Raw genomic sequence first — 27,161 nt, forward strand, 5'->3', positions numbered from 1 at the left:
GAGTACCCAATGTAGTCTGATTCACTCACTAAAAAGAACCAATTTAATAGAGCCATTTGTTTGTGAATCAGACTACATGGGTTGCTCTGTATGTTAGTGATTAACTAGAAAGAACAGGTTTAAAAGAGTCATTTGTTTGTGAATCAGACTATACTGATTGCTCTGTATGTTTTTGATTCACTAAAAAGATTTTAATAGAGCCATTTGTTAGTGAATCAGACTACATTGGTTGCTCTGTAAGTTATTGATTCACTAAAAAGAACTGGTTTTAAAAGAGTCATTTGTTAGTGAATCAGACTAAAAGAACTGGTTTTAAAAGAGTCATTTGTTAGTGAATCAGACTACATTGGTTGCTCTGTATGTTAGTGATTCACTAAAAAGAACTTTGTGGACTACACTGGTTGTGCTCTATGTTTTTGATTCACTAAAAATAAATTAATAGAGTCATTTAATCAAAAACATAGCACAACCAGTGTAGTCCAATTCACAAACAAATGACTCTTTTAAACCAGTTCTTTTTAGTGAATCAATAACATATAGAGTAATCAGCGTAGTCTGATTCACACAAAAAAGACTCTGAACCCAGTTCTTCTCAGTGAATCAATAACAAACAGCACAAGTGTAGTATAATTCACAAACAAATTATTCTTTTAAATAGGTTATTTTTAGTAAATCAAAAACATGCTGAGCAAATATTTTGTCTGATTCACAAACAAACGACTCTCTTAAATCTGTTCTTTTTAGTGACTCAAAAACAAACAGCGCAACCATTGTCCAATCCACAAATGGCTCTCTTAAACCAATTCATTTTAATGGATCAAAAACGCACAGCACAACCACAAATGACTCTTATGAGCAATTTTTTTTTCAGTTCATATATTAATAATTGGCAATTGAACTGCAGTTTAGGCCATGTTGATATTACATTAATTATTATTTTTGTATTGTAAAAATTTACAGCATTAGCTGAGAGAGAATTGCTTTCACATGAAAGATCAACTTGAATCGGGAAATCTGTATGGATACCCAGCCCTTTATTTACAGTAACTGTTCTAGTTTACATAATTCACAGGCATCCCATCCTTCCCTAATAAGAACACACTAAAACCATTACAGATAACATTCAATAATACAAGTACCAACCGACAGAAAACATGCTCGTCTACTAAACCAACATGCCTCCATGTGTGTCCTGTTTCTAATGACTGACTGAACTCTCCACGTTTTCTGACCCCGTGTTTATGTCCTCCTCCCCGCAGCTGTGACCAGGCCCTACTATGACTTCCTGCTGCGTCAGAAGCACCCCACGCTCCCCACCTCCCTGCCCCAGCAGCAGGTCATCATGTTGGCCGAACCCAAACGCAAGACCTCCAATTTCTGGCACAACATCGGACGCTTGACACCGTTCAAAAAATGAGGGACTCGGTACATTCGCGGTTGTGCCTGAACTTGTGTTTTTATCCCAGTGTAACATGTTTATTTTTATTGTCCAATTGCGAAAGCACTTTATGGGTTTGTTACAATCACAGCATCACTCCCAGACGTTGTCGGACATCACGGGAGGGCATTCCTGCTATGTTAATAACGTCGAAAAAAGACGGCTACTACTGCTCAACCGCTCCACTTCCCGACTAATACGACTACTGCTGCAAGTCATCATCGTACGGACACGCTTCATCAAAAGAGCCCCGCTTGAAGAGAGGACTTCTTTATATGTCGGTTAATTTATTTCCAAGTTTTCAATGTATGCCAGCTATCCACAGTGCCCAACTACTAGCTTTTGTATGTAATTTGATACTTTTGTGTAACCCATGATAATGTTTCAAGTTTCAAAGGGTTCCGCACAAGACGAAAGTAGACCGTGTTGAGATTTATTACTGTATAACTTCCAAGGCTGTCACACGAAGTCCGTCGATATCATGTCAGTCTGTGTATGCAACTATCACCTTCTCCGAACTTTCTCCTCATGAAGCCTCTAAAATGATGCTTAGACGACGTCCCATCAGTACTCACCGTTTCAGATGAGTGTTTCATGTATGTGCTCATTTGATTCTGCTGCCTAATGACTCCTCTGTAACGAACTTCTCTTTGAAGTGCCATTCCAAACGTAACCCAGATGTTGTGATGGGGGGTTGCATGAATTTGCTGTGAAACTCGACATTTTCAACCCAAATAAAATTCTCAATATTCTGTCATTCTGATAGATAACGGTACTATTAAATTAAAGAGTATCTTTGACAGTTGTCAAATATGTACAGTATATGATTATCTTCAACCACAAAACAAAGTATGTTAATAAAAAGCATTTGTAAGTGTTATGAATCTGACATTTGGTTAATGTCAAACTGATTTATCATTGTTGATGTTGAAATGCTTTCTATTCCAGCTTCACGTTTGCACGATGATTTTCCAGGAGAGCAGTGTTGGTTTAGTATTATTTTAAATTAGGTTTTATTATTTTCATATTTTAATTGTAGTATTTTTCGTTGTTTGTGCTTTTGAAATTTTTCCACACGCTCTCACTATTTTTGCAGTTCGGTTTGTTGCCACTACAGTGAAACGGCGCTCTTCACCATTACTAAGATGTATGTTAGTAGTCACTAGCTGCAGTGTTTACCTTTTCATCTTTACAAAATGAAAATACTGCCACCCAGTGGTCAAGATTCATGCCAGCATATCAGATCAATGTTACTATGGTTACACTAGCATCCAGTGTGTGCTTTGTCTGTGACCTTGAAACAAGACAATCATAATATTAAGCAATAAGACATAAAAAAGTTACTTTATTTGGTAACTATTTTACAGAGTCTGCTACATATGTTACATGCTGTTACTATGGTAATAACTATAAATTATGCATAATTACATACAACTAAACCAAACCCTCATCCTAACCCTATAATAAATACATGTAGTTACTTATTAAGTAACTTATTACTTATTACTTTATTTGAAGGTGTCCCTGTTACAGTGCAATTATACATTTATGTACTAAAGCCCCAAGAAGCCGTGAAGGGGCATTGTTAGTCACGACCATAGACTGTACGACGTGTAGAGGAGTGCCTAAAACCCACTTAGCTGTTGTAAATTCACTGTAAGCCATGGCTTCACGGGGCTTATTGCTTTTATAAAACGGTTACCACACAATACAAAAATTAAAGGTGCCCTAGATTCAAAAATTGAATTTACCTCGGCATAGTTGAATAACAAGAGTTCAGTACATGGGAATGACATACAGTGAGTCTCAAACTCCATTGTTTCCTCCTTCTTATATAAATCTCATTTGTTTAAAAGACCTCCGAAGAACAGGCGAATCTCAACATAACACCAACTGTTACGCAACAGTCGGGGTGTACGCCCCCAATATTTGCATATGTCAGCCCATGTTCAAAGCATTACACAAGGGCAGGACGTCTGGATCTGTGCACAGCTGAATCATCAGACTAGGTAAGCAAGCATGAACAACAGCGAAAAAATGGCAGATGGAGCAATAATAACTGACATGATCCATGATATTCAGAATCAAATGTAAACATCCAAATAAATACCATACTTACGCGATTAGACATGTTGCATGACGAACACTTTGTAAAGATCCATTTTGAGGGTTATATTAGCTGTGTGAACTTTTTTTATGTTGTTTAAGGCAAGCGCGAGCTCTTGGGGCATGGAGCATGAGAATTAAAGGGACCGCACACCAAGAATCGGCGCATTTATAATGATGCCCCAAAATAGGCAGTTAAAAAAATTTATAAAAAAAAATCTATGGGGTATTTTGAGCTGAAACTTCACAGACACATTCAGGGGACACCTTAGACTTATATTACATCTTTTAAAAACATGTTCTTCGGCACCTTTAAAGGCAAAAAATATGTATCTGCAACTTTCATGAAGCAAAATCATTAAAAGGCTTCCTTCTGCTGGAAAAAAATAGTCCCTGATCGTGAACAGCAGCAGAAGTTACATTATAACGGCATTAGATGGTGGCAAAGATTGCGTTTATGAGCAAGTCACTCAGTCGCAAAGACTTTTATATTGAAACTTGTTGTGAACACGGAACAAGACGCAAATGACAAATGCTTTGACTAGTGCCAAAGAATATACACTAACAAGAAGCAACACTCAATAGAACGTTCCACTGCAACACCGGCGCCCAGCAGTAGCCCTGCGTTTCCGCCATTTTGGGGTGAAAGCGAGTTGGCAGTCCACCAGTTTCTATGGCAATATCAGCTGCTTTGTTAAAACAAAATGAACATTAAAGCTGAAATCCAACCTGAATGATGACAACACAGAATAAAATACTATCACTAGTGATCATCAGATCTTTTTTACAGTTTATTTTTAGGTTTAAGTCTTCCACTTTTTTCACAAAACCTTTGCTCTCTAGAAACCCAGTCAGTTTGGGTAAAGATTTTTTTGAAGTTCAAGTATTAGCATTATAAACACTGAATTAATACCAACATATGAAATTAAATAAAGGACATGCATCAGAAAAATTGGGAATGTTGGACAATATATATAAAGCTTGACATTTTTGTCTTCTAGAGCGAGTCCTATAGACTATTCCAACTGCACCACTAATTCACTAATTCGTTAATGTAAACGTTGAACAGCTGTGGACTTCTCTGAAGAATTGCCGATTCTTATTGCACAATTGTTGTTCAAATACACTGATTTTAAATTGTAATCATAAACTTTACCCCCATATTACTTTGTAAAAGTTTGTAATATAATCCATCGTGCCAAATAGAATCAAATTCTTTTTTGAAAAGCGACAAAGCATGCAAATATTTTTCCATTTTTTTAATCCATTTTACGCGTTTATTGATTAGGGTCTGTAGGGTGTAAATGTGATCAGTAGTTCTGTGATTTGGAAGGAAGCCAATCTGACTTGGGCTCAGTAAGTTTACAATTGTATCTAAATAACTTCCCCAGGTTACTGCTCACACAAATACCACTGAAATTATTAGGGTCCAGTTTATTTACTCGCATATCAATTGGGGTTATTAGTCATTGGCTCCAGATGTCACTGTAGCTCTGATCACTGAGTGTCCAGATGAAAACTAAAGTACAAAGTTGAATAATTTGAGCACAGCTATCTGCAGCTCAGATGTGCTGTTTCAGCATTTCACCAATGCTGTCTGGACCGCAACATTTTTTAAAAACATTTTTGGCTTTTGAGTTTTTTGTCAAATCTGTTTTTGTCAATTTGTTTTTTGTGGGATTTCTTTAGGTCTATACATTTTTAAAATGCTTTGAGGATTTTAACACATGAGGGGTATCCTGAAGTCTCAGATGTTCTGGGGGGCCTGGTTTGTTGTACTGCATCATTTTGCAGTGACTTTTTGATGTGTAAAGAGTTTTTGTGGGTCCAAAAACTTTCCATTTGAGTCCACAAGGAGGAAAACATCTGGATCAGAGGGTGGGCAGGTGAGGTCTGTGTTTCTGCAGGTGTCTGTGTTCTATCCATATTTCAGTCTTTCCCTTCATCCATCCATCCATCCATCCTCAGAAATCTTCTCATGCCTCTCAGATATCCATATCCTTTGCAATCTGTTTTTATAATATTTTATGATAATTCTCTATACTGTCGCAATTTGTTATGTGCTGTATCATGCCCAGCAATCTGCTGTGTGTAGTATGTGTGTTGTGGTTATTGTAAAAAAGTTCACGCAAGTTTAATATTACCGCAGCAGGACCGAGATGGACCTCACTGCAGAACACGAGATCCAGGGGGCGAGGTTGGATCCAGATCCAACTCCTCCCATTTTACATATCCCTAAACCCGTCTCCGCTCCTGGATCTTGTGTTCTGCAGTGAAGGGCTACTGGCAGGACCTGCAAGAGAAATGCAATTCCATTCCCACAAAAGTGGCAATTACCCTTGACTTGACGTGATATGAATTCCACAGCTCCCACAGAAGAGGGTGCAAACATACAATGTTTTTTATCCCTATTGGTTATACTGTTGCTTTTTAGTACTTTGCCTGACTATAATTATGAAACACACTCAAAAACATGGTTTTGAGAAGAAAAAATTATATATTTCAATCCCTGTTGTAATAAAACAGAAACAAATTCACATCCATCTCTGTTCTTTAGTGTGAGATTTACCAGCAATGCTGCCCTTGTGTTTGATCATATGCATTTGTACTGACACTATACTGCAACATGTGAACATCATGTTTCCCTCATACTGGTAATTTATAAGGAGAAATAGAGTGTAGAATCTTTCTTGGTGGAACCATGTCAGACAAAGCTCAGGTGGCCTGAAGTTAATGTGTATTTCTGTTAGGAATCTTTCATATTGGTCTAAAGTCTTTGACTAAATTTAATTAGTTACTGTACTTAAGTATCTATTTGGCTACTTTGTAGTTGTACTGTCTGAGTATCAAAGATATTAGCAATTTTTACTCTTCACTTGACTACATTTTTGAACAAGTAAATGTACTTAATACATTTAGTAAATTGTACTTTTTATGTACTCTAATACATTTGTGATGAGTAATGCAATTACACATTACATTTTGGATGGCACCTAACTTTTTCTGCAGAAGTTTGTTTCTGCTATAAAGAAGCAATATCACCTAGCCTGGTAATACCAGACTCTGCTACTTCACTTTGCTTCGTAGACAGAGTCTGGAATGGCATAATAGAGAAGTGTTTTCTCTCTCGCTAGGGGACGCTTGTCTGAAGTTTAAAACATTGGTTACCCGTAAGCCAATCAGATACGTTTAGTTATGACGTATGTTATCCGCCTGTACAGCCGCATCAAAGCACAGACATCATGCATCGAACTCAAATCTATGATTGAACTTCCACTGTAAACCTGTTGTAAACACATGATGATGTGAGCGAAATACCGGAGTGAACATGGCTGTAAACGACTTTTGCAGATTATGCGAAGTTAATGCATCCCGAAGTTTGCATCCCGTGTCTCGTTTCCCATTTCCGCGGTCGTTTCGGTTTTCGATTTCTCTAACCTACAATGTAAAACTCGGCGCTTAGCATCTACGTCACGGCTCTCAGCCCGCCCTCTGTTCGTTGATTGGCCCGGCTGTTTCCAGACCGGTGGCAAACACAAAGCTCTGACGCTGTATCAGACTGAGTACAGAAGCGAAATGAAATTGAGCGGAAGTAGGAAGTCTGACGTAGTCAGGCTAAATATCACCATCCAAGGGCACTGAATGTACTATATCTTGTGCGTTTTGCTTTTACTCACCCAAACTTGTCAGCAAGGCTACTTTACGTGAATGCGAGTGCATTAGCAGGTTAGTTGCTGAATTGCAGGTGTTTGATTTGGTAGATGAGGTTATGACTGCAGCTGGTGATGAGGCTGAAAACAGCACATGCAGTGCAAGTAGACTTTGCCTGTTTAATTTTACTTAAAGTTACAATATGTAATATTTTTGCAGTAAAATATCCAAAAACCACAAGGCCAGTGTTATATATTTTGTTCACGTGAGTACTTACAATATCCCAAATGTTTCCAACTATTTGTAAATCGTGAGAAAATTGCAATTTTAACCAAGCATCCGGGACGTGTGAGGAGTTGCCTGCCAATTGCGTCATACCCGCGTTACCCCTCGGTCTGCCTCGGTTTCCGGTTTTATTTTGTAGAAACCATGGAAACACTAAAGACGCTTTAATATAGTAAATGTTTTAATAGATAAGAGAACAACTGTTTTGATATATTTATAGACAGAAAACGAATTATTGTTATATAGCTCAACACGTTTAGTCTTATTGTTTAAATCAATTTTCTTGATTTTTTTGCGAGTACCACGCTTTACCATGCCTCAGAGAAAAACATTATTTTATCACATAGCTAACATAGCATAATCAGATGCAGCTTTATTTTTATTAAGAGTAATACATACTTTTCTCCAACATACAATACATTTTAAAATAAATTGCATGCCATTTATCATCACAAGACATCCAGCATTTAATATGATATTCTAAAATCAATCTATCTTACTGCAGTGTGTCTCAAATAAGTGTCTTACAGCAGCCACCGAGCGAATGCGCAGAGTAACGTTATAACATCATTTTCAACGCACTCAAATGTATCTAATATAATAAACAGAGCTGCGTTACCTCATACCAAAGAGTATATTCTTTGGTAATACTCATGCCCGGAAAAGCGGAAGCGGCACCGGCGACTGTGTCATAATAAAAGTTCCGCTGCTCATGAGTGTTGCGCAATCGCTCCAGCGGCCTCATTCAGCTCCCACAACACTCGGTCCTGCTCTGCTTCATACTACAGTAACGTTAATAATCTTCACATCCATGAACATGATTTCTTCCCGAGTCCTATCCCTATTCTTTTGCAGTGTCCGTTGAGGTGGAGACTACATGTCCCAAGATTCCGCTCTAAAACTTGGCGTCATCAAGCTACGCCTTTGTTTTGAATAGGCTTCTAGCGACCTCTAGTGGCCAAAATTATAACATATTGTACCTTTAAAGGTGATAAAGAGGATCTTTTCGTCGACTGAGAAACCAAAGACTGTTACTGAGTTTTTGAAATGAGCGCATGCGTAAGAACAACCCCCCCTCCTTTCGAGGGAACGCCTCCCAAAACTTGTGCATGAGTACTGGAACACGAGTGTTTACCACCAGCATTCGCTGTATCGTGTTAGTGGATTCATCGCGATGATTGCGTAAACGATTGGCTGATGTTTTTAAGGCCCTACCTCGTGCACAGATGATGTATATTAATAATATTCCTTTCAGTGCACCTAATAAATAGAAAGTTTCAAGTAATATTGCAAAAATGTATAAAACAAAACATCCTCTTTAGCACCTTTAACATTATTTTATTTATCTGCTATATTGATACGAATGTTTTGAAGGATACTGGTTTCCTTTTTGTGCCCTTGAGCTTGAAAGTTTTAAAAGTCTTAAAAGAGACTTGACATTTTTTAGATGTTTAAGAGGCTGTTGTGTCGACCTTGATTTATTGCAATATTGTTCAATTTATTTTGATTTTAGAAAATAAACATGATTTCTCATCTTACAAATTAAATGTTTTTTTTATTTTCACTGGGATGTCTCTTAGGTGTCGAGGACTAGTGCATCTTTGAGCCTACATTCAGTATGAGTAAAATACTTCAGTACTGTTAAAATCAGATACTCAAGTTGTGCTAGAATTGGTTACTGTAATAACTTGTAATGGAGTCATTTTCTCTGTAAGGTTTCTGTACTTTTACTCAACTATGGGTATCAGGTACTCTTTACACCTCTGATCTTTCATGCAGTTATCCATAGTGCATGCCTTCACCAGATCTATGAAGAAAAACATTAGAATGAATAACTTAGTGGGCATCATTTCTTACGTCAAAAGCAACAAGACATAGCTATAAAATCTTCACATTTTTAACAAAATCATTGTAGGAAATCATAGACAAAATCTATACCTGGTTCACCCATGCCAGTCTTGTAGGTCCTTTCAATCATGGCTATGTACTTTTCAGTCAGGAATTCCTCCAGAGGTTTAGTAATTTCTTGAAGGCATTTAGTGGAATCAGAGAAAAGGAGGTTTCTTTTACCCTCTGACATGAACAGGTCTGGAATAAAGCTCTGAAACATGGTGGAGAGAATTCAAAGATAAGACAAATTACTTTGAAGACAAAATTTAGAAACAGATTGAGGTCTAGGAACACAAAAGATGCTGTAAATAGTAAATAAAGTAAATAAAACACAAACAGGACCCGAGAGTTACTGAAATCTCCCACCTGTGCTAGTATCAACGTCACAAAGATAACACACAGAATCTGTGACAGAAGAAAAATGAAAGTCACAGGAAAATCTACACAGAACTGCAATGAACTCACTTGAGCCTGCTTCAGAAGGGACACCACATCACTGCGTACATCTTCCCGAGTGACCACAGCATGAGCTGGCACTCTGGCAAGATTACATAAAGCAAATTCAGAGTGTTTGAATGTTTGGTCTGGTGATACTGGACAGATCAGCTCAAAGTCGTCTGACTTTAGATCCTTAGCCCAGTCCGGTCCGTTACCTAAATAGATATAGAGAAGGAACCAGACCAGAAAAAAATCATATTTAAAAATGTGACAATATGAAAAGTGTGAAGCTTTATTAATTGACGTAAACTACACTAACCATCTGTGTAATCCCCAACAATACTGTGCTTGATAAAAGCAACTTCACCAGCTTTTTCTGCAAGACACCTACAAGAGGAGTGAGATTATGGAGTATTTAGATTATGAATTGGAGTCAGCGTACAAATCTAAAAAACACATTTTCCTTTCCATTTCAGTTTGGGATATGGTCCAGTACCTGAAAGCCCCATCATAGCCATAATACAACTCCTCAGAAGAGGCTTTGCACTTGCTCTGTTCTCCTCCTACTATCGACCCACTTCCTTTACACAGTTTACACATGTTTGAAGCAGGATCAGCACCAGGAGCGCAGCCTTCACTGAAGAAATTGTCTGAGAAAAATGTGTTATTTTATGCAGTTACAGAAAATAAATCGGATAGAATCAATAGAAAACATATGAGAACACACTCAGTGATACTCACAGAGAGTACAGTCAGTTTTATTGCCACATATGGCTGAATCTGGGACTTTCCAACCAGCGTTGTGATTCAGGCCAGTGTGGCAGGACTTTTTCCCATGCAGTTTATTCCAGGTTACACCCAAGCCCTTACGCACAACCGCCACTACATAGAGACTGGAGGCCTCTGTACACAACACAGACATGAAGTTTAAGAGAGAATTAGCAGATAAATTCTCATAGAAAACTGTTGTCAGAAAACTGATGAAAAAAAGCAGTCTAGTGTTTCACAAAAGTGGAAGTACGTAATACTTGCCTCCACCAGCATCACAGTTTTCTGCAAGGATGGAAAGAATAACATTTTATGTTTTTATGAAACATGTAAATTCTGACTAATAGGTGGCTTATGAACTGATTCATGAAACATGAGGTAGTTTTCATTCTTACGGTTATTATACTGCTCAACCATGGCTGGAACTAGACCACATTTTCCAGCAATATATACCAGGCCACCATCAACTGCAAAGAAATCTGCTTCTCCGCGCTTTGGTGCAAATAAAACAGAATATTAACCTACAGGTGGACAGTACATAAAGACGATTGACATCAACCTCAGCACTCATCCATGTGACCCAACAATACCATGACTTTCTTGATGCAGTCTTCCACAGATGATGCTCTTCTGCAATCCATACGAGGAATATGTGAACTTAATTTGTCACACTTCGTTTGCTCTCTGTGGCTAATAGTACACCATTGAATGTCACGGTACGGAGCCGATGCTGGCGGGTTCCCATCTGATGAGAGATAATACATACAATATAAAATAACGTTTTTCAAGTAAATGTCATGACTACATACTCGAGAACCCAAACATGTCTTGACACCTAAGTCAGACTGAAAATGGGGCATCTGCAAACACATGATGCGACAGCATTTCTCAGAACTCACTTTTTAGTGGATGTATGCAGTTACATAAATTCACACAAACAAACCATTTGCCATATCTAAACCAATGAGGTTCATTCTCGTTTGAGCACATTGGAGCTTCAGCAAGAACCAATGAGGTTTGTTCTCGCATGTCAAGCAGGTATGGTTGAGCTTGTTTATGTTCACTGATCAATGTTTATATGTGAATAAAAGGCAGAATTAAATCTGTTCATCATATAAAGCAATTGAGTCTCTTCAGAAACTTTGGACTAAACCACTCGATTCATACGGAGGGTCAAAATGGTAGTTGCATAGACTGTGAATAGAGGAACATTTCATTAAAATACCTTCATTTGTGTTTCAAAGATGAACAAAAGTCTTGCAGGTTTGGAACACCATGAGGGTGAGTAACTGATGACCACTTTTTTTATTTTTGGGTGAACTAACCCTTTAATGACTGCTAAATAATTCAAATAAATGTTGTTTATTAATACTTGTATAACACATATTGAATAATATTGTATAATAATTGTGTAATTTTGTGTCACCTCTAAGGGCACGCATGGCTTTATAATAATCTTCTTTCAGGTAGAGGAAGGAGTCTGTGCTCTTTGGGAGCTCCACCAGGCCAGATGCAGAGTCTGAGAATATCAGGTCTTTCCCTCCAAAAGCAGCAGAAGAGAAAAGATCTGAATCCTGTTGAGCACAACAGTTGAATATTCAACAAGAGACTTTCATTGTCTCCAGAATGTATTGTATTGCGGGGTGAAATATCTAGATTTAGATTATTATTACTCTATTTCTTAAAACAATGACAGGGTCTTTCTTCAGTAATAATGTAGAATGGTGAAATTAAAAGTTACTGATGCAGCATCTATTGCAATGACATACCGGAATCTGTTTAAGGACATTATAAATCTCCTGTGAATCAGCATCCATTCGGCCGAGGACAGCACGGGCCGGCTCTTTGCCGAGTTGGCAATCCTTGTACTCCTCAACACTTCTCCTACTGCCATCCATGCACAACAGCTGGTAGTCCTGTCTCTCACTCACTTAAGAATTCAGATTAGACAAGAACATCAGCAACCTTGGGATCATAACCTCCTGCCACAACTCTAATATCTTTAACAGTTTTGTGACAGTCAATAATATTTTAGATTTTGGGAAAGATATCACTCACCTGGGATTGCATCATGGCAAACAAAGGCAACTTGTCCTTTACCATTTTTAAAGCACCTGGAGAGGATGCATGAGTTATATTGTTGTTCATATGTAGAGAAGACATTGGAAATATGAGAGTGTATTAGTGTGGATCGTACTGGAAGGCTCCTACATCACCGGAGCACATTTCGCTCTGTGAGCAGGTGCAGTCACCCTGGCAAGACCGGCACAGGTTTGGGTATTGGGCTTTTGATATTCCAGGAATGCAACTGCTTGAGAAGAACTGTGACACAGCTGGAGAACACAAAAACAAAACAAAAACAAATAAAACCGGATATTGTATCACACAGCTACTCATCAAAAAATAATTGTGGATAAAAAAAATATTGATTTGAGTTTAATGAAATTATTTTAAATTTCACCTAATACAGGTCCTTCTCAAAAAATTAGCATATTGTGATAAAGTTCATTATTTTCCATAATGTAATGAAAAAAATTAAACTTTCATATATTTTAGATTCATTGCACACCAACTGAAATATTTCAGGTCTTTTATTGTTTTAATACTGATGATTTTGGCATACAGCTCATGAAAACCCAAAATTCCTATCTCAAAAAATTAGCATATCATGAAAAGGTTCTCTAAACGAGCTATTAACCTAATCATCTGAATCAGCTAATTAACTCTAAACACCTGCAAAAGATTCCTGAGGCTTTTAAAAACTCCCAGCCTGGTTCATTACTCAAAACCGCAATCATGGGTAAGACTGCCGACCTGACTGCTGTCCAGAAGGCCATCATTGACACCCTCAAGCGAGAGGGTAAGACACAGAAAGAAATTTCTGAACGAATAGGCTGTTCCCAGAGTGCTGTATCAAGGCACCTCAGTGGGAAGTCTGTGGGAAGGAAAAAGTGTGGCAAAAAACGCTGCACAACGAGAAGAGGTGACCGGATCCTGAGGAAGATTGTGGAGAAGGACCGATTCCAGACCTTGGGGGACCTGCGGAAGCAGTGGACTGAGTCTGGAGTAGAAACATCCAGAGCCACCGTGCACAGGCGTGTGCAGGAAATGGGCTACAGGTGCCGCATTCCCCAGGTCAAGCCACTTTTGAACCAGAAACAGCGGCAGAAGCGCCTGACCTGGGCTACAGAGAAGCAGCACTGGACTGTTGCTCAGTTTTGCATGTCATTCGGAAATCAAGGTGCCAGAGTCTGGAGGAAGACTGGGGAGAAGGAAATGCCAAAATGCCTGAAGTCCAGTGTCAAGTACCCACAGTCAGTGATGGTCTGGGGTGCCATGTCAGCTGCTGGTGTTGGTCCACTGTGTTTTATCAAGGGCAGGGTCAATGCAGCTAGCTATCAGGAGATTTTGGAGCACTTCATGCTTCCATCTGCTGAAAAGCTTTATGGAGATGAAGATTTCGTTTTTCAGCACGACCTGGCACCTACTCACAGTGCCAAAACCACTGGTAAATGGTTTACTGACCATGGTATTACTGTGCTCAATTGGCCTGCCAACTCTCCTGACCTGAACCCCATAGAGAATCAGTGGGATATTGTGAAGAGGAAGTTGAGAGACGCAAGACCCAACACTCTGGATGAGCTTAAGGCCGCTATCGAAGCATCCTGGGCCTCCATAACACCTCAGCAGTGCCACAGGCTGATTGCCTCCATGCCACGCCGCATTGAAGCAGTCATTTCTGCAAAAGGATTCCTGACCAAGTATTGAGTGCATAACTGAACATAATTATTTGAAGGTTGACTTTTTTTTGTATTAAAAACACTTTTCTTTTATTGGTCGGATGAAATATGCTAATTTTTTTAGATTTTTTGAGCTGTATGCCAAAATCATCAGTATTAAAACAATAAAAGACCTGAAATATTTCAGTTGGTGTGCAATGAATCTAAAATATATGAAAGTTTAATTTTTATCATTACATTATGGAAAATAATGAACTTTATCACAATATGCTAATTTTTTGAGAAGGACCTGTATATATTCTTAAAGCTGTACACTGTAAAACAGAAAATAACTGATTTTTTTTTTTTTTTTTTTTTTTTTTACGGTCATTTTCTTTTATTTTAAATTATACTCAGAACTCTGTAAAATTACAAACAATGTATGTAAATTAACAACTCGGCATTATTACGACATTAATGAAAAATTACAGTAATTCACATATTTTTTTACAGAAAATTTACTGTATTTTTATACAGTATTTTTTCTGGTTTCTTAAATTACAAAAAAAATTTATGTAAAATTACAAAAATAATCAGTAATTAAACAGAAACTACACAGTTAATGAGTTAAATGATAAAACGGTCAAATTAACGGCAGCCAAAAAACCCTGTAGAATTAAAGTAAAATATTCTAATTTAAATAAAATGAAAAAAAAACACACACACTATTTTATATGTATTTCCTGAATTATTACAATCAAATACCTTCACTGTAAAAAAAAAAAATCCTAAAAAAGAAATGGTCCATGACTGGCAGCTATGGCTGCCAAACAAAAATTGTAAAATTAAGGTAAAATATCCTAATTTAAATAAACCAAAAAACATTGTTATTTTACAGGTATTTTCTGAATTATTACAATCAAATACCTTCACTTTAAAAAAATCCTTAAAAAAACAGTCGATGAATGGCAGCAGCGGTTACCAAACAAAAACCATAAAATTAAAGTAAAATATTCTAATTTAAATAAAGTGCAAAATCTTTGACAAAAAAATTAGTTAATCGCGATTAATCGTTTGCAAAATCAAAGTCTGTGTTTACGTAATATATATGAGTGTGTTCTGTGTATAATAATTATGTATATATAAATACACACACATACAGGTATATAAGAAAAATTTTATATTTATATATAAAATATTTGTTTATATGTAATATAAAATATATATAAATATATATATTTATAATACATGCATATATTTCTAAACTTTATACCTGTATGTGTGTATTTATTTATACATAATTATTATACACAGAACACACACATATATATTACGTAAACACAGACTTTTATTTTGCAAACGATTAATCGCGATTAATCGTTGCAGCCCTAAAAAAAATTCTTTAAATGTTAAAAAATACTTTTATTTTACAGTTTTTTTTTCTGATTTGATTCAAATGACTGGCAACAACAGAACATTAAACACTAACAGATCCCTCAAGATTTCTGCATCTTCACTTATTACAGTCTAGACTTTATTTCTTTTATAGAAAGGCTCTTATTGAGAACTAACAAAGATTTAGATGTAGTAACAGAGTAACACACAGAGACGTCAATAATCAACATGAATCTCAACAATGGTGACAATCAACAAAGCTTTTTTGTGACTTTATAGCTTGTTTTTTGATGTTCAGTGTTAATCTGAATTTTTTTTTTCTTTAATTAATGTAACCATTGTTGAGATATATACGCTGATTCTTGACCTTGTCTGTGTGAGTCTGCATGACCTTGACAAAACATTTTCTGCATAATGATTTAATAAAATAGTTTATAGTATTACAGCACTGCAGTAATACTCTGGTATCAGTGAATCAGACCACTTTATGATGACTATACCATCACTTAAAAAGTGACAAACATCATGATCTGAGTTTTTCTTGCTTTTCTTTGCTATAAACATGTATCAGAAACACAGATAAAGCAGCCAGAGAAATACTAATGTTAAAGAGTCAAGGGTCAAGAGACCCAACTAAAGCAAGCGTTGACCACCAGACTACTATTTTATTCAATAAAACATCAACATCTAAACTTTAGTATGAAATAAAGTCTGGATAATAAGTGAAGATGCTGAGATCTTGAGGGATCTGTTATAGTGTTTCATGTTCTGCTGGAATTGAACAGAACATTGTGCTGGAGAGTAGAGCCTGTGCTTCAGTCCAGGATGAGCCAGAAAACATTGGTGTTGTGCTGCATGTTGCTTTATTTCAGAGGCAGTGACATATAGTTATATTAATTCATTCATATGTGCTCTTTTTGGTTAAATGCAAGAGGTTCACATTTTACAGTGAATGCGTTTTGTTAGTAACAATTCCTGTAAAACAATAGTGGGGTTTTTTTTCTGTAAAGGGTTTTTGGTTTTAGTTTGGCAGCCGTAGCTGACAGTCAATGACCGTTTTTTTACAATTTATTTTTTAAAAGTGTAGCTAAGAAATAGTGTATGTACAAAACAATCGGCCTAGCAAGTTGCAACAAAACAAACCCTGTAACATTATTATGAAATGACAGTGTGTTGTGAGACATGAATTAGTGCTTTCAGTTACACGAATGAGCGGTCTTATATCTTCCTTATTTTTCAATGGGGAAGTAAGGTATTTTCCTATGAATAAATATCTAGAAGGATGACAATGTGCATTAAAAGGTAAAAATATGTGTACTACCGATGTTCTCATGATTACTATAATAAATTAAAATAATATGACAAATACCAGTTTATAACAAACTGCTTTTGTACAGCTAAAATAACTGGATGTGGCTGACGCTGGAAGCCTCACACATTCAAGCTAAAAATGGTCCGTTCTTATCTTAAAAATAAGGTGTATACAAAGTTTCCATAGACAACCGTCAATACTGGGAAATATCAGACCACTGAATACAAATATTCCAGAGAGACGTTTAATAATAATCTACAGAATAATAATCTAGCCACACTAACCCTTCTCAAGAGGCATATCATCAGGACCTTCCCAGGTAATCTTATTTTCTGCAATCAGTCTTCCAATGGGTATATTCCAGCCTCCAGAACTTTGATAACAACTGTGGCAGGAAGTCTTTCCACGAAGTTCATTGATGTTGAAGTTAGTGTCACTCTTTACCACAGCCACAGCATAACAGCATTCTTGAGGAAAAGTGGAGCAGAGAGGAAGTGAACAGAATCAAAAACACGCCTGTCGGAACAAATGACTGCTAAATTGAGCTGATTTTATGTGCAGATGATGATGATGCATCTTCCAATATATTATTAAGAGAAATTAAAAGGAAACATTTACTAATTGAATTGAAAATCATAAAAAGGGGCCATCAGTACTGGGAATGTCAAATACATGTGACATCATTATTTATTTATTTTTATATTTGAAAAAAAGGGTCATTGATCTGAAATATAATCAAGTATTTCATTTAAATGAGTGTATTTTGACAATTTATTTGAATAACTGAATGAATGACAAAACAAATTGCAGGTAAAGAGATCATCTGAACTGCACTATAATTCTATGAATTAAATACAGACATATATTTCTAATTTAATTGTCATTATAGCAATAAACTATTTAGATTGAATGATTCATTGGTCTATAGATTATGATGAATAATTAAAATGTTTGAAATGTGCATCTTATTCATTGAACTATTATTGTAAATAACTCCATTAATTCTAATAATCATTTCATTAAAGAATAAAAACATCAGCAACAATATGCTACTGGGGGCTTCTGATAAAATATATATATTCTCTTCAACACCACAATAAAATATTTACCTTTTTTATATTTCTCTGCAATGATAGGACGGAGTCTGTAAGGATGTGGTCCACCTAAGTAAATAACTTTTCCATCTGCAGTTACAGCATCTGCCTCACCATTCTGTGAATTAAAGACAATTTGATGAAAATAATATAGTTTCTACTGAACAAAAAAACCCAAGGGTGAGTGAGGTAAAATAATACGCATGTTTTATTACCTTGATGCTCCTAATGCACTCAATTATAGAAGGCCGGAGTTGACAGTCAAGATCTGGTGATTTGATGGTAAGGTGTTCACATTTTTTCAGCTCATTCAGTGTTTTCACACACCATTTGACTTTTTGAGCACTGGCTGAGGGCCATGCCACAACTGCACAGAAAACAATCAGTGTTAAACACAATGATTAAATAGGAACAGAAAAAGTAAATTTCAAAAATATCAAAGATGAGAATTACCAAGGCAGCCCAGCAATGAGATGAGCAGGACGTTCATATTAAGCTTTCACCAGGGATTTCTGGCAGGACGAGACAGGAGAGACGATGCTTTTTATAGGAGGTCCAGAAGCACTAGTGGGATGGGTCAGGCAAACACAAGACATGATCATCATCATCATTATTGATTGCTCATGATTTCTCAATATCTGTTTGTGCGGGCAGTGAGCCAGTTCACATTTGCAAAGTGGCCATTTGTAGTTTTGAGTGCAAAACAACATTTATGAAATTTGACTTTAAACTAAAAATCTTATAGTTAAGCTTAAGTCCCAGTGACAACTAGTCCCGGTCTCCCCTACTGCTGTATGCATCAGCATAAGTGTGTGTTAATTTACTGCAAGCCAAACACAGTCTAGATTCACATTCCTTACGTGCTCCTTTAAGGATTAGTCCACTTTCAAATATTTATTTTTTTTTTTTTTTAATTACCACCATGTCATCCAAGATGTTCATGTCTTTCTTTTATCAGTTGAAAAGAATTGTTTTTTATCCACAATTTTTATTATACAGACAAAATGAAAAACAAACAATCATAAAAGAGAAAACATTGTCTGCACTTTTTCCCTTTTTACACATTTCTTTCCCACATATAACTAAATGAAGAAAGAGACAAGGTAAATAATAAAAATAAATAAATAAAAGTAGCCATCCCCCACCCTAAAAACCCCCCAGGAGGATTAGAAAATATCAACAGTCTTTGTATACAATTATACTAATTAGATGCATATAATAAAAAAGAGAGAGAAAAAAAGAAAAGGAAAAACAAGTATAATCAACTATACATATAGTATGTGTAGATGATAAAGTGTAAATTGGAAATAGTATAAAGAAGCATATACATAGATGTGTATCCAAAACAATGCACACATATACCGGTTCAAAAATCCATGTATGCACACCCATGATTTATATAATTAGTCGGAATCTAGTGAGGACATTGAGTCATAAAGATTTAGAATAGGGTTCCAAGTTTTATAAAAATTTATTAGTTGAGCCCCGAGTAGTATATTTCAATTTTTCAAGAGAAAGGAATGACATCAGATCCTTTAACCAAGAGGTAGTTGGGGGTGAGGTTGGACACTTCCAATGCAGCAAGATGCACCTTCCAGCTATAAGAGAAGCAAAGGCAATAACCTCTGCTTTCTGCCTTGTGATAGATGACAAGTGAGACACACCGAAAATGGCAACTATAGGACATGGGGATAAAGAAACATGCGGAGCCCTAGACATGAAGTCAAAAAAAGAAGACCAAAATGAGGCCTGTTTTGGGCAGCTAAAGAATGTATGAGTGTGGTCAGCGGGAGAGAAGGAACATCTGGTACAGGAGTCGTACGGAGTTGAAAATACCTGAACAAACCTGTAGAGTGTAAATTTGGTAATAAGATTGGTAAATGTAGCAAAAGAATTATCAATAAAAAAATCTGAAAAACAAACAATGCCCTTATGTCGCCATCTTTTAAAGGTGTGATCAATACCTGGTGGCAAAAACAAGTGATTATTTCAAATAGGACTTGAGACGGATAGTGACTCCAAATGAAAATGTTGTCGAAATTGTTTCCAAATTTTTAATGTCAATAACACAATGGGATTTTTAGTATAACTAGAGGGACGCAGAGACAAAGGAGCAAAGACTAGTGCAGGGAGGGAAGAAGAAAGGCAAGTAGTAGCTTCTAGACCAGTTGACCTCCGACGCATTACACCATAAAAAAATTATTTTGAACAAGATATAAAACGGAGACATTTCCGGGGACAGCTCCAGTCAGGGACGGAGCACCAAAAACCGGGACTGTCCCCGTTTTATATAACGGGGACGTCTGGTCACCCTAGTGTATTTGTGCTTTTGACACCATCGGAAGCTGCTGATGAACTCGACTCATCAATTTCTCCGACCTCATTTGCCGCAAATGGATGAGGAGGTGGTAGCTGTGTCCTGGTGAGCTAAAATGGTTTTCTTTTGTCCTTTCGGAACAAGAAATCTGTGCATGTTGTATTTTATTAGGCTACTATAGTGTGTTAATTGAGTTTACTAACAGTTCTAATTATTTATAAAATGAATTGGCTGTTACTGTCGTTTATTGCTTTATAATTCAGCACGTCCGCAGGGCTCTCAAGTCTCACGCATTGGGCGTGAGACACACGCATTTCAACCTATGATTTCAACCCGTTCACACGCTCACACGCCACACCTTGTATTTCTCACGCAGAGAAATCTCCAGGATAACGCACAACAAGTTGCGCCGCTATTAGAGGAATCAAGCGAGTTCCCCATAGAGTTCAGAAGGCCCTGCCACGCACCAGTTAATCTAATAAAAAAATATAGCTACCGAACAGCCAATCAGAAAAGAGAATTACTGTATCCGGGTAAGATTTAGATATTCCCGCCACAAAAATATTTATGTTCTGATTCCAACGACACATTCTGTGATTCACGGGCTCGCGCACTGATTCAGATGCTCGCTGAAGTAGTTAGCTGCAGAGGAGGACATCTGTCAGTCACATTGATTCACATCTGGCTACAGACTGATCGTGATCGATGTGGGACCATATCCTATGAGTACAGTAAGTCATCTCATCAAATTGCTGGGGAATATTTGTGTCCAGGCAGCTGGTAGGTTAGTTAACAGTTTGTCCAGAGTACTTTTACGTGAACTTGCCTGGCTAGTAGTGATGGGCATTTTTCCAAAATATTGTATTCGAATATTTGGGCTAGTAAAAAAACGAATATTCGTGTATTTAAAGCTGCAGTCCGCAACTTTTTTGTGTTAAAAATGTACAAAAATTATATAATGAGAATATACAACATGAATCCATTTTCCAAACCGTGTTTTGGTACACTTATAATAAGTGTTTATATTCTGACTATTTCAGACCGGACTGGTAGGACTCGCCGCAGAGTATGTAACTTCGTGACTCGCCATAGACATACCATGAGACCATAGACTGTAAAAAATATGGACGTAGTGTCCGTGACGTCACCCATAGAGTTCTGAATAGACCAATTTGGTGTTTGCAAACAGCGATGACGTTTTTTATGGGCGGAGCCTACCTGGTTGCAGAAAATGACAGTTGAGCAGTAGCAGTCTATGGAACCCACGAAATAAAAGAATTAAAAAAAGTTAATTTTGAGTTTATATCTCACAATTCTGACTTTTATTTCTCGCAAACCTGAGTTTATATCTCACATTTCTTACAAAGAAAAACAGAATTGTGAGATATGCTCGTTATCCTGTAACTCGTTATACTCGTTTTCTGAATTGCAATTTATCCCGCAATTCTGACTTTTTTCCCCTCAGAATTGTGAAATAAACTCACAATTGCGATTTATAATGGCCGAACTGGGAGTCATAAACACGCAAATGCAAGAAAAAAAGTCAGAATTGTGAAATAAAAATTTTATAGACTATGTTTAAAAGTTATCTATGTAAAATGTTATAGGTTTAAATATTATGTCATGCTGTAACTGCTATGTATGTATGTCCTCTGAACTGTATATGTGAATATTATGTAGACTTACTGTTTACATCAAATTCCTGCTTTAATAGTAGACTAATCCTTGCAGGTGTCATCAGTCCAGTCTGTGAAACGTCTCCGTTTAGCTTCAAAGGACGTTTTCAACAATGGTTTTCTTTAAAAATGAAGACTATATTTTTTTGCATTCCGATTCCAACATCCAGAGGCACAACAAAACGTTTTTCTCTTATTCTGTGGATTTTGCACATTTTCCTCCAATTGCTACCGCTATTTTTCTGCAACCACTATGCGCACGCAGCTGCAAGTGACGTAATTGTGACGTCTGCTCCAAAGAGGTCTATAGCAGTTTTGACGCGCAAATGAGGCCGCGGCCATCTTAGCTGCACGTGACCGCACGTCACTCACGGATAACTGAAAATGGGCAAAGAGGCGGGACGAAGTTGGAGCCCATGCGACTTGTTGCTGAAACCATGCCCGCCCTAGCTATCTATCTTAGATACTATCTAAAATATTAATAAAGATAGCAATATCATTAGAAAGTACTAAAGGATTACTGTTAATCTACGGTGATTTTTTTACGATAACGTTATAGATGCTCCAACACCAGTAGGCTAATTAATTTGTGTGGGGTGTGCAAATAACACAAATCAAATGGGATTTCATACCTTTATAATGAAATAGAGATCGCGAGATGAATCCAATCCGTGGCACTTGGGTAAAATGCGAGCACATGTACACAGACTGACATCTGTCTCGAGTATGCAGCAAGCCATATATTGTATAAAATAATACAGAAAAAAGCACAAATACGACTGAGATGCCAAATTCAGCGGCTGAAATGAGCTGCTGAGGTAACATGACGGCTCACAGACAGCAGCGGCATACCTGTCACTCAAGTGACCACGCCCTTAATTATGCAGAACTTTAAGGCTTAATATAATTTAAACGGATGAGCTATAAAAAAATTCACCCCCCTCAGAGTTGTCATGAAGGGCAAATTCGCAGTATAGACCAAAACCACAATATGAACCAGACTGTAAACATGTTTTTTTCTGCTGTAAACTTGGCTAATTTAACATGATGGTCAATGAGATTCTGCTCACTTCTGCAGCCTGTCCCTAGCGGCCAGTCGATGAATTGCAGTTTAATTCACTTCCGTATTGGCTTCACGAGAAACAGGGGGAGGTTGCCGCTTGCATGAGACATACACGGAGAAAAGTAGCTCCGGCAAGAATGTTCCTCCGCAAGACGCGTGCAGTTCTGTTTATTAACCGCTAGAGGGCCAAAAATCGCGGACAGCAGCTTTAAATTACGATTATTTTGAGAAAATGAGAGACGTTTTTTATTTTTTTTTTATTCAAGTTGTCGTCACCATTTCTGAACAAACTTATGATTAGGTAATATACACAACAAGTTTGTGTTTTATCTTAAGGTTTTCATTCAGTTTAAAACATTAAACAATATGTGGAAACAAAAAATATAGGCCTAAAGAACAAAAGCATTATAGGCTCAAGCAGCGAGCGGGAAAAAACACTAGTAAAGCAGAGCGCGCCAGTTATCGTGCAGAACGTAACGTACATATAAGGTACACTAGAGTCGGAATATGGTTACCATGTTTATATTGTTTCACATTACAATGTTGAGGAAAAACAACAATATAATGTGTATGATTATATTACCATTATCTATCTCTCACACTCACTCACTCACTCACTCACATACACACTAAAATGCTGAATTAAATAAATATTTTTTTATTTGTACGAATTTGTGTCATTTTTCATATCAGACCCCCGTCCCCACCCAAACCCCCGTCGCCGCCGCCGCTGAAATCTCACTCTGAACTCAGTTCAAAACTTGAGAGCCCTGCGTCCGTTTACCTCAAAGGTTGCGAAGTGAATGAGCTAACGTTAAGTCTGTCTGTCTCGGAGGGAAAAAAAGAGGGGGTTGGGCAGAAATTAGAAAATAACGTGTCTGGTCTGGAGCTGAATTGAATATCGCACTAATTTTGTGATTGGCTGTTATGTGGTGTGGGGCCAGGGTGGGCCAAGCCTCTGATTGGGTGGGCCAGGCCCACCCTGGCCCCCCCGTGGAGCCGGGCCTGTGTTGTAGTTCTGCTGTGGCTTTCGTTGGAGCTATTATTTTGTTGCAAAATAGAGCAAATACTGACAATATTGTGAAGAACACTTAATATTACTCTTTTTATTTGTAGAACTGTTGTATAAAATCAAATGTCACATTTGCAATCATGTGGATATTTGGATTTGCATTCTTGCTCATATATCAACATTAAAAAGAACTCACAAAAGGTATGTTTTGTATCAAGTGTTTGAATAAATTGATCTCTATGCACCGTTTGTGCCATGCTATTTGTTCAAGTGCTAATCTACAGGTACATTGTCAAGAATGGCAGTAACGTAGCATGATTTGCTCAGGCAGCAGACTGCACGCAACCTATATGCACCCATATGCATGCTGCTTATGTGGAAATGGCCGCTGTCAGATTTGACTGCAAAAGATGTGGTATTTTGATTGGATATATTTACGGCATTGTCCCTGTTAGAAAATATATGGTCGGTTTTAATGTTATTTTAAGGTGGAGAAGAATTAAATGAACTGCAACATTTGGCATTTTATTCAGTTTGGTAATAAACAATTTTTTGTTTTTTTTCAAAGTTTTGCTTAAAGGTGCTCTAAGTGATCCTGGGTGGAGTAACTTCCTGTTGACATTCGAAGTGTTGTCAAACAAAACAGAGGCTAGCTAGACCCTCCCTCCTCCCCCTCCCCTCCGTGCTTCCTGAAACAGTCATGAACGCACATTTAAAATCATTCTTGTCGGTTATTGGCTGGAGCATGTTTATTATGATTGGTGGTCAAGGCTGCACCAGTTTATTTTTATTGGCGTTTTCGGAGCTTGTGGCGACTACAGAGACCACGTTTTTTTACAGTGTGTTCAGGGGACAGGCAGCTAGCGGACAGTGAGGAGATGTTTGCTGTATGTGACAAAAAATGTTTTGGCCTAAAAGCACGTGACATCACTTAGAGCACCTTTAATGTCTTGTTATTTCCTATGAGTGCCACCTCTTTTATATTGGCTTAAAGGTGCCCTAGAACTTCTTTTTAAAAGATGTAATATAAGTCTAAGGTGTCCCCTGAATATGTCTGTGAAGTTTCAGCTCAAAATACCCCATAGATTTTTTTTAATTCATTTTTTTAACTGCCTATTTTGGGGCATCATTAACTATGCACCGATATATAGGTTGCGGCCCCTTTAATTCTCGTGCTCCCCCTCCCCCGGAGCTCGCGCTTGCCTTGAACAGCATAAACACAGTTTACACAGCTAATATAACCCTCAAAATGGATCTTTACAAGATGTTCGTCATGCATGCTGCTTGCATACATCGGATCATGTGAGTATAGTATTTATTTGGATGTATTACATTTGATTCTGAATGAGTTTGAGGCTATGCTGTGTGGCTAAAGCTAACATTACACACTGTTGGAGAGATTTATAAAGAATGAAGTTGTGTTTATGCATTATACAGACTGCAAGTGTTTAAAAATTAAAATAGCGACGGCTCTTGTCTCCGTGAATACAGTAATAAACAATGGAACAGTACATTAGCAACATGCTAACGAAACATTTAGAAAGACAATTCACAAATATCACTAAAACTATCATGTTATCATGGATCATGTCAGTTATTATTACTCCATCTGCCATTTTTCGCTATTGTTCTTGCTTGCTTACCTAGTCTGATGATTCTGCTGTGCACATCCAGACGTTCTGCCCTTGTCTAATGGCTTGATCATGGGCTGGCATATGCAAATATTGGGGGCGTACATATTAATGATCCCGACTGTTACGTAACAGTCGGTGTTATGTTGAGATTCGCCTGTTCTTCAGAGGTCTTTTAAACAAATGATATTTATATAAGAAGGAGGAAACAATGGTGTTTGAGACTCACTGTATGTCATTTCCATGTACTGAACTCTTGTTATTTAACTATGCCAAGATAAATTCAATTTTTAATTCTAGGGCACCTTTAAAAAAATGGTTATTCATGGTTTTGATTCTGATTGGAAATTTAAACAACAACTTGACTGGCTACAAACAAAGAAAGAACTAGAATTTTTTTTTTTTTTAGCTGTTTGTGCTTATTCATGGATTTGTAAAATGGGCGGATTGCCATTAACCCCTGATGGAAAAATCCCAGAAGTAACTGAGGGATAGTTCAATTTGATTACCCAATGTGATAAAGATGACAAGGAGTGTTTTAATTGTGGTCAGCAGGGCCATCTCGCCAGTAATTGTAAATGCCCACCTAAAAGGTGTAGACAGTGTAAGAAACTTGGCCATATTGGAAAATATTGTAAACAAAAGAAAGAAAAGAAAGGGGAAAAAAAGAGTCTTCCACTCTGTCTGAGAATGAGCTTATGAAATTGAGAAAGAACAAGAGATAACAATAAGGTCATAAGATTGTAGTCTTAAGGAATTCCTTTTGAAGGAAATATCTATAGTATAGTTTTATATTGAATGGAAAAAACAGGTTGATGTAAAATAACAGACAATAAATCTAAAATGTGAGTTACAAAAATATTTAAAATGTAAGTAGAGGCTGAAAATAGGGATGATTGGAATGTTTCACTTTATGGAAAAATATTTGAACAGTCTCAAGTATGTTTTCTTGTGATGAGCACATCACTACTGTAGTGTAAATAACTAAAATGATGTAGGACCTCTAAGTTCTAAATATTTGTTTTTTGATGGTCAAAATGGCATAGATGGTTTAAATGGCAAATATGACACTGCCAGTGTCACAGAGACTCGACCTGATCGGAAGTTTGTAATTTTGTAAATTCCCAGATATGTGGGTAAATGACAAATATAAATAAAGATGTTTATTTGAAAACGAATGTCAATTCTTGGCAAAGTCTTAAACTGGGCCAGAGTTTAAAAAATCTAGGTAAAGTTTGATGTTAAGTTTAAGAAAATGCAGTGTACCAGTCCTGAATGCATCAAGAGTCTCCCTTTCTCTCATTCAAAGTCAGCTAAATGCTGCTATCTGAGCCTGTGTCATAAGTGATAAGCTATTTATAGTAAA

At 37.1% G+C, this 27,161-nt stretch overlaps 2 protein-coding genes across 9 annotated transcripts in view; one reads left to right on the forward strand and one right to left on the reverse strand.

Moving 5' to 3' along the window:
- Positions 1-2,327, forward strand: part of arhgef4 (Rho guanine nucleotide exchange factor (GEF) 4) — a 97,405-nt gene extending 95,078 nt beyond the window's left edge. For 6 of the 8 annotated variants that reach the window (XM_048163043.1, XM_048163047.1, XM_048163046.1 and 3 more), the window contains one exon: positions 1,260-1,396. Coding sequence is in view for 2 of the 8 variants with exons in the window: in XM_048163044.1 (XP_048019001.1) it covers positions 1,260-1,417 (158 nt within the window). In the remaining 6 variants the exon portion in view is untranslated. Of the gene's footprint in view, positions 1-1,259 lie in introns of all 8 variants that reach the window. The other 2 variants (XM_048163044.1, XM_048163049.1) reach the window with 1 other exon arrangement.
- Positions 2,328-8,957: 6,630 nt separating this feature from the next.
- LOC125251428 (serotransferrin-2-like) lies at positions 8,958-25,872 on the reverse strand. Its single transcript, XM_048164442.1, has 18 exons — positions 25,808-25,872; positions 18,550-18,660; positions 18,312-18,463; positions 18,112-18,214; positions 17,287-17,469; positions 12,774-12,909; positions 12,635-12,690; positions 12,346-12,506; positions 12,003-12,150; positions 11,167-11,321; positions 10,972-11,068; positions 10,841-10,861; positions 10,550-10,711; positions 10,305-10,458; positions 10,128-10,195; positions 9,836-10,023; positions 9,419-9,581; positions 8,958-9,287 (listed from the first exon to the last, which is right to left on the reverse strand). Exons 2-18 carry the CDS (start codon positions 18,584-18,586, stop codon positions 9,208-9,210), a joined length of 2,064 nt encoding a protein of 687 aa, XP_048020399.1. The 5' UTR covers positions 18,587-18,660; positions 25,808-25,872; the 3' UTR covers positions 8,958-9,207.
- Between the last annotated feature and the right edge of the window lie 1,289 nt (positions 25,873-27,161).

The sequence above is a fragment of the Megalobrama amblycephala genome, linkage group LG17, assembly GCF_018812025.1.
Source record: "Megalobrama amblycephala isolate DHTTF-2021 linkage group LG17, ASM1881202v1, whole genome shotgun sequence".
Taxonomy (NCBI): domain Eukaryota; kingdom Metazoa; phylum Chordata; class Actinopteri; order Cypriniformes; family Xenocyprididae; genus Megalobrama; species Megalobrama amblycephala.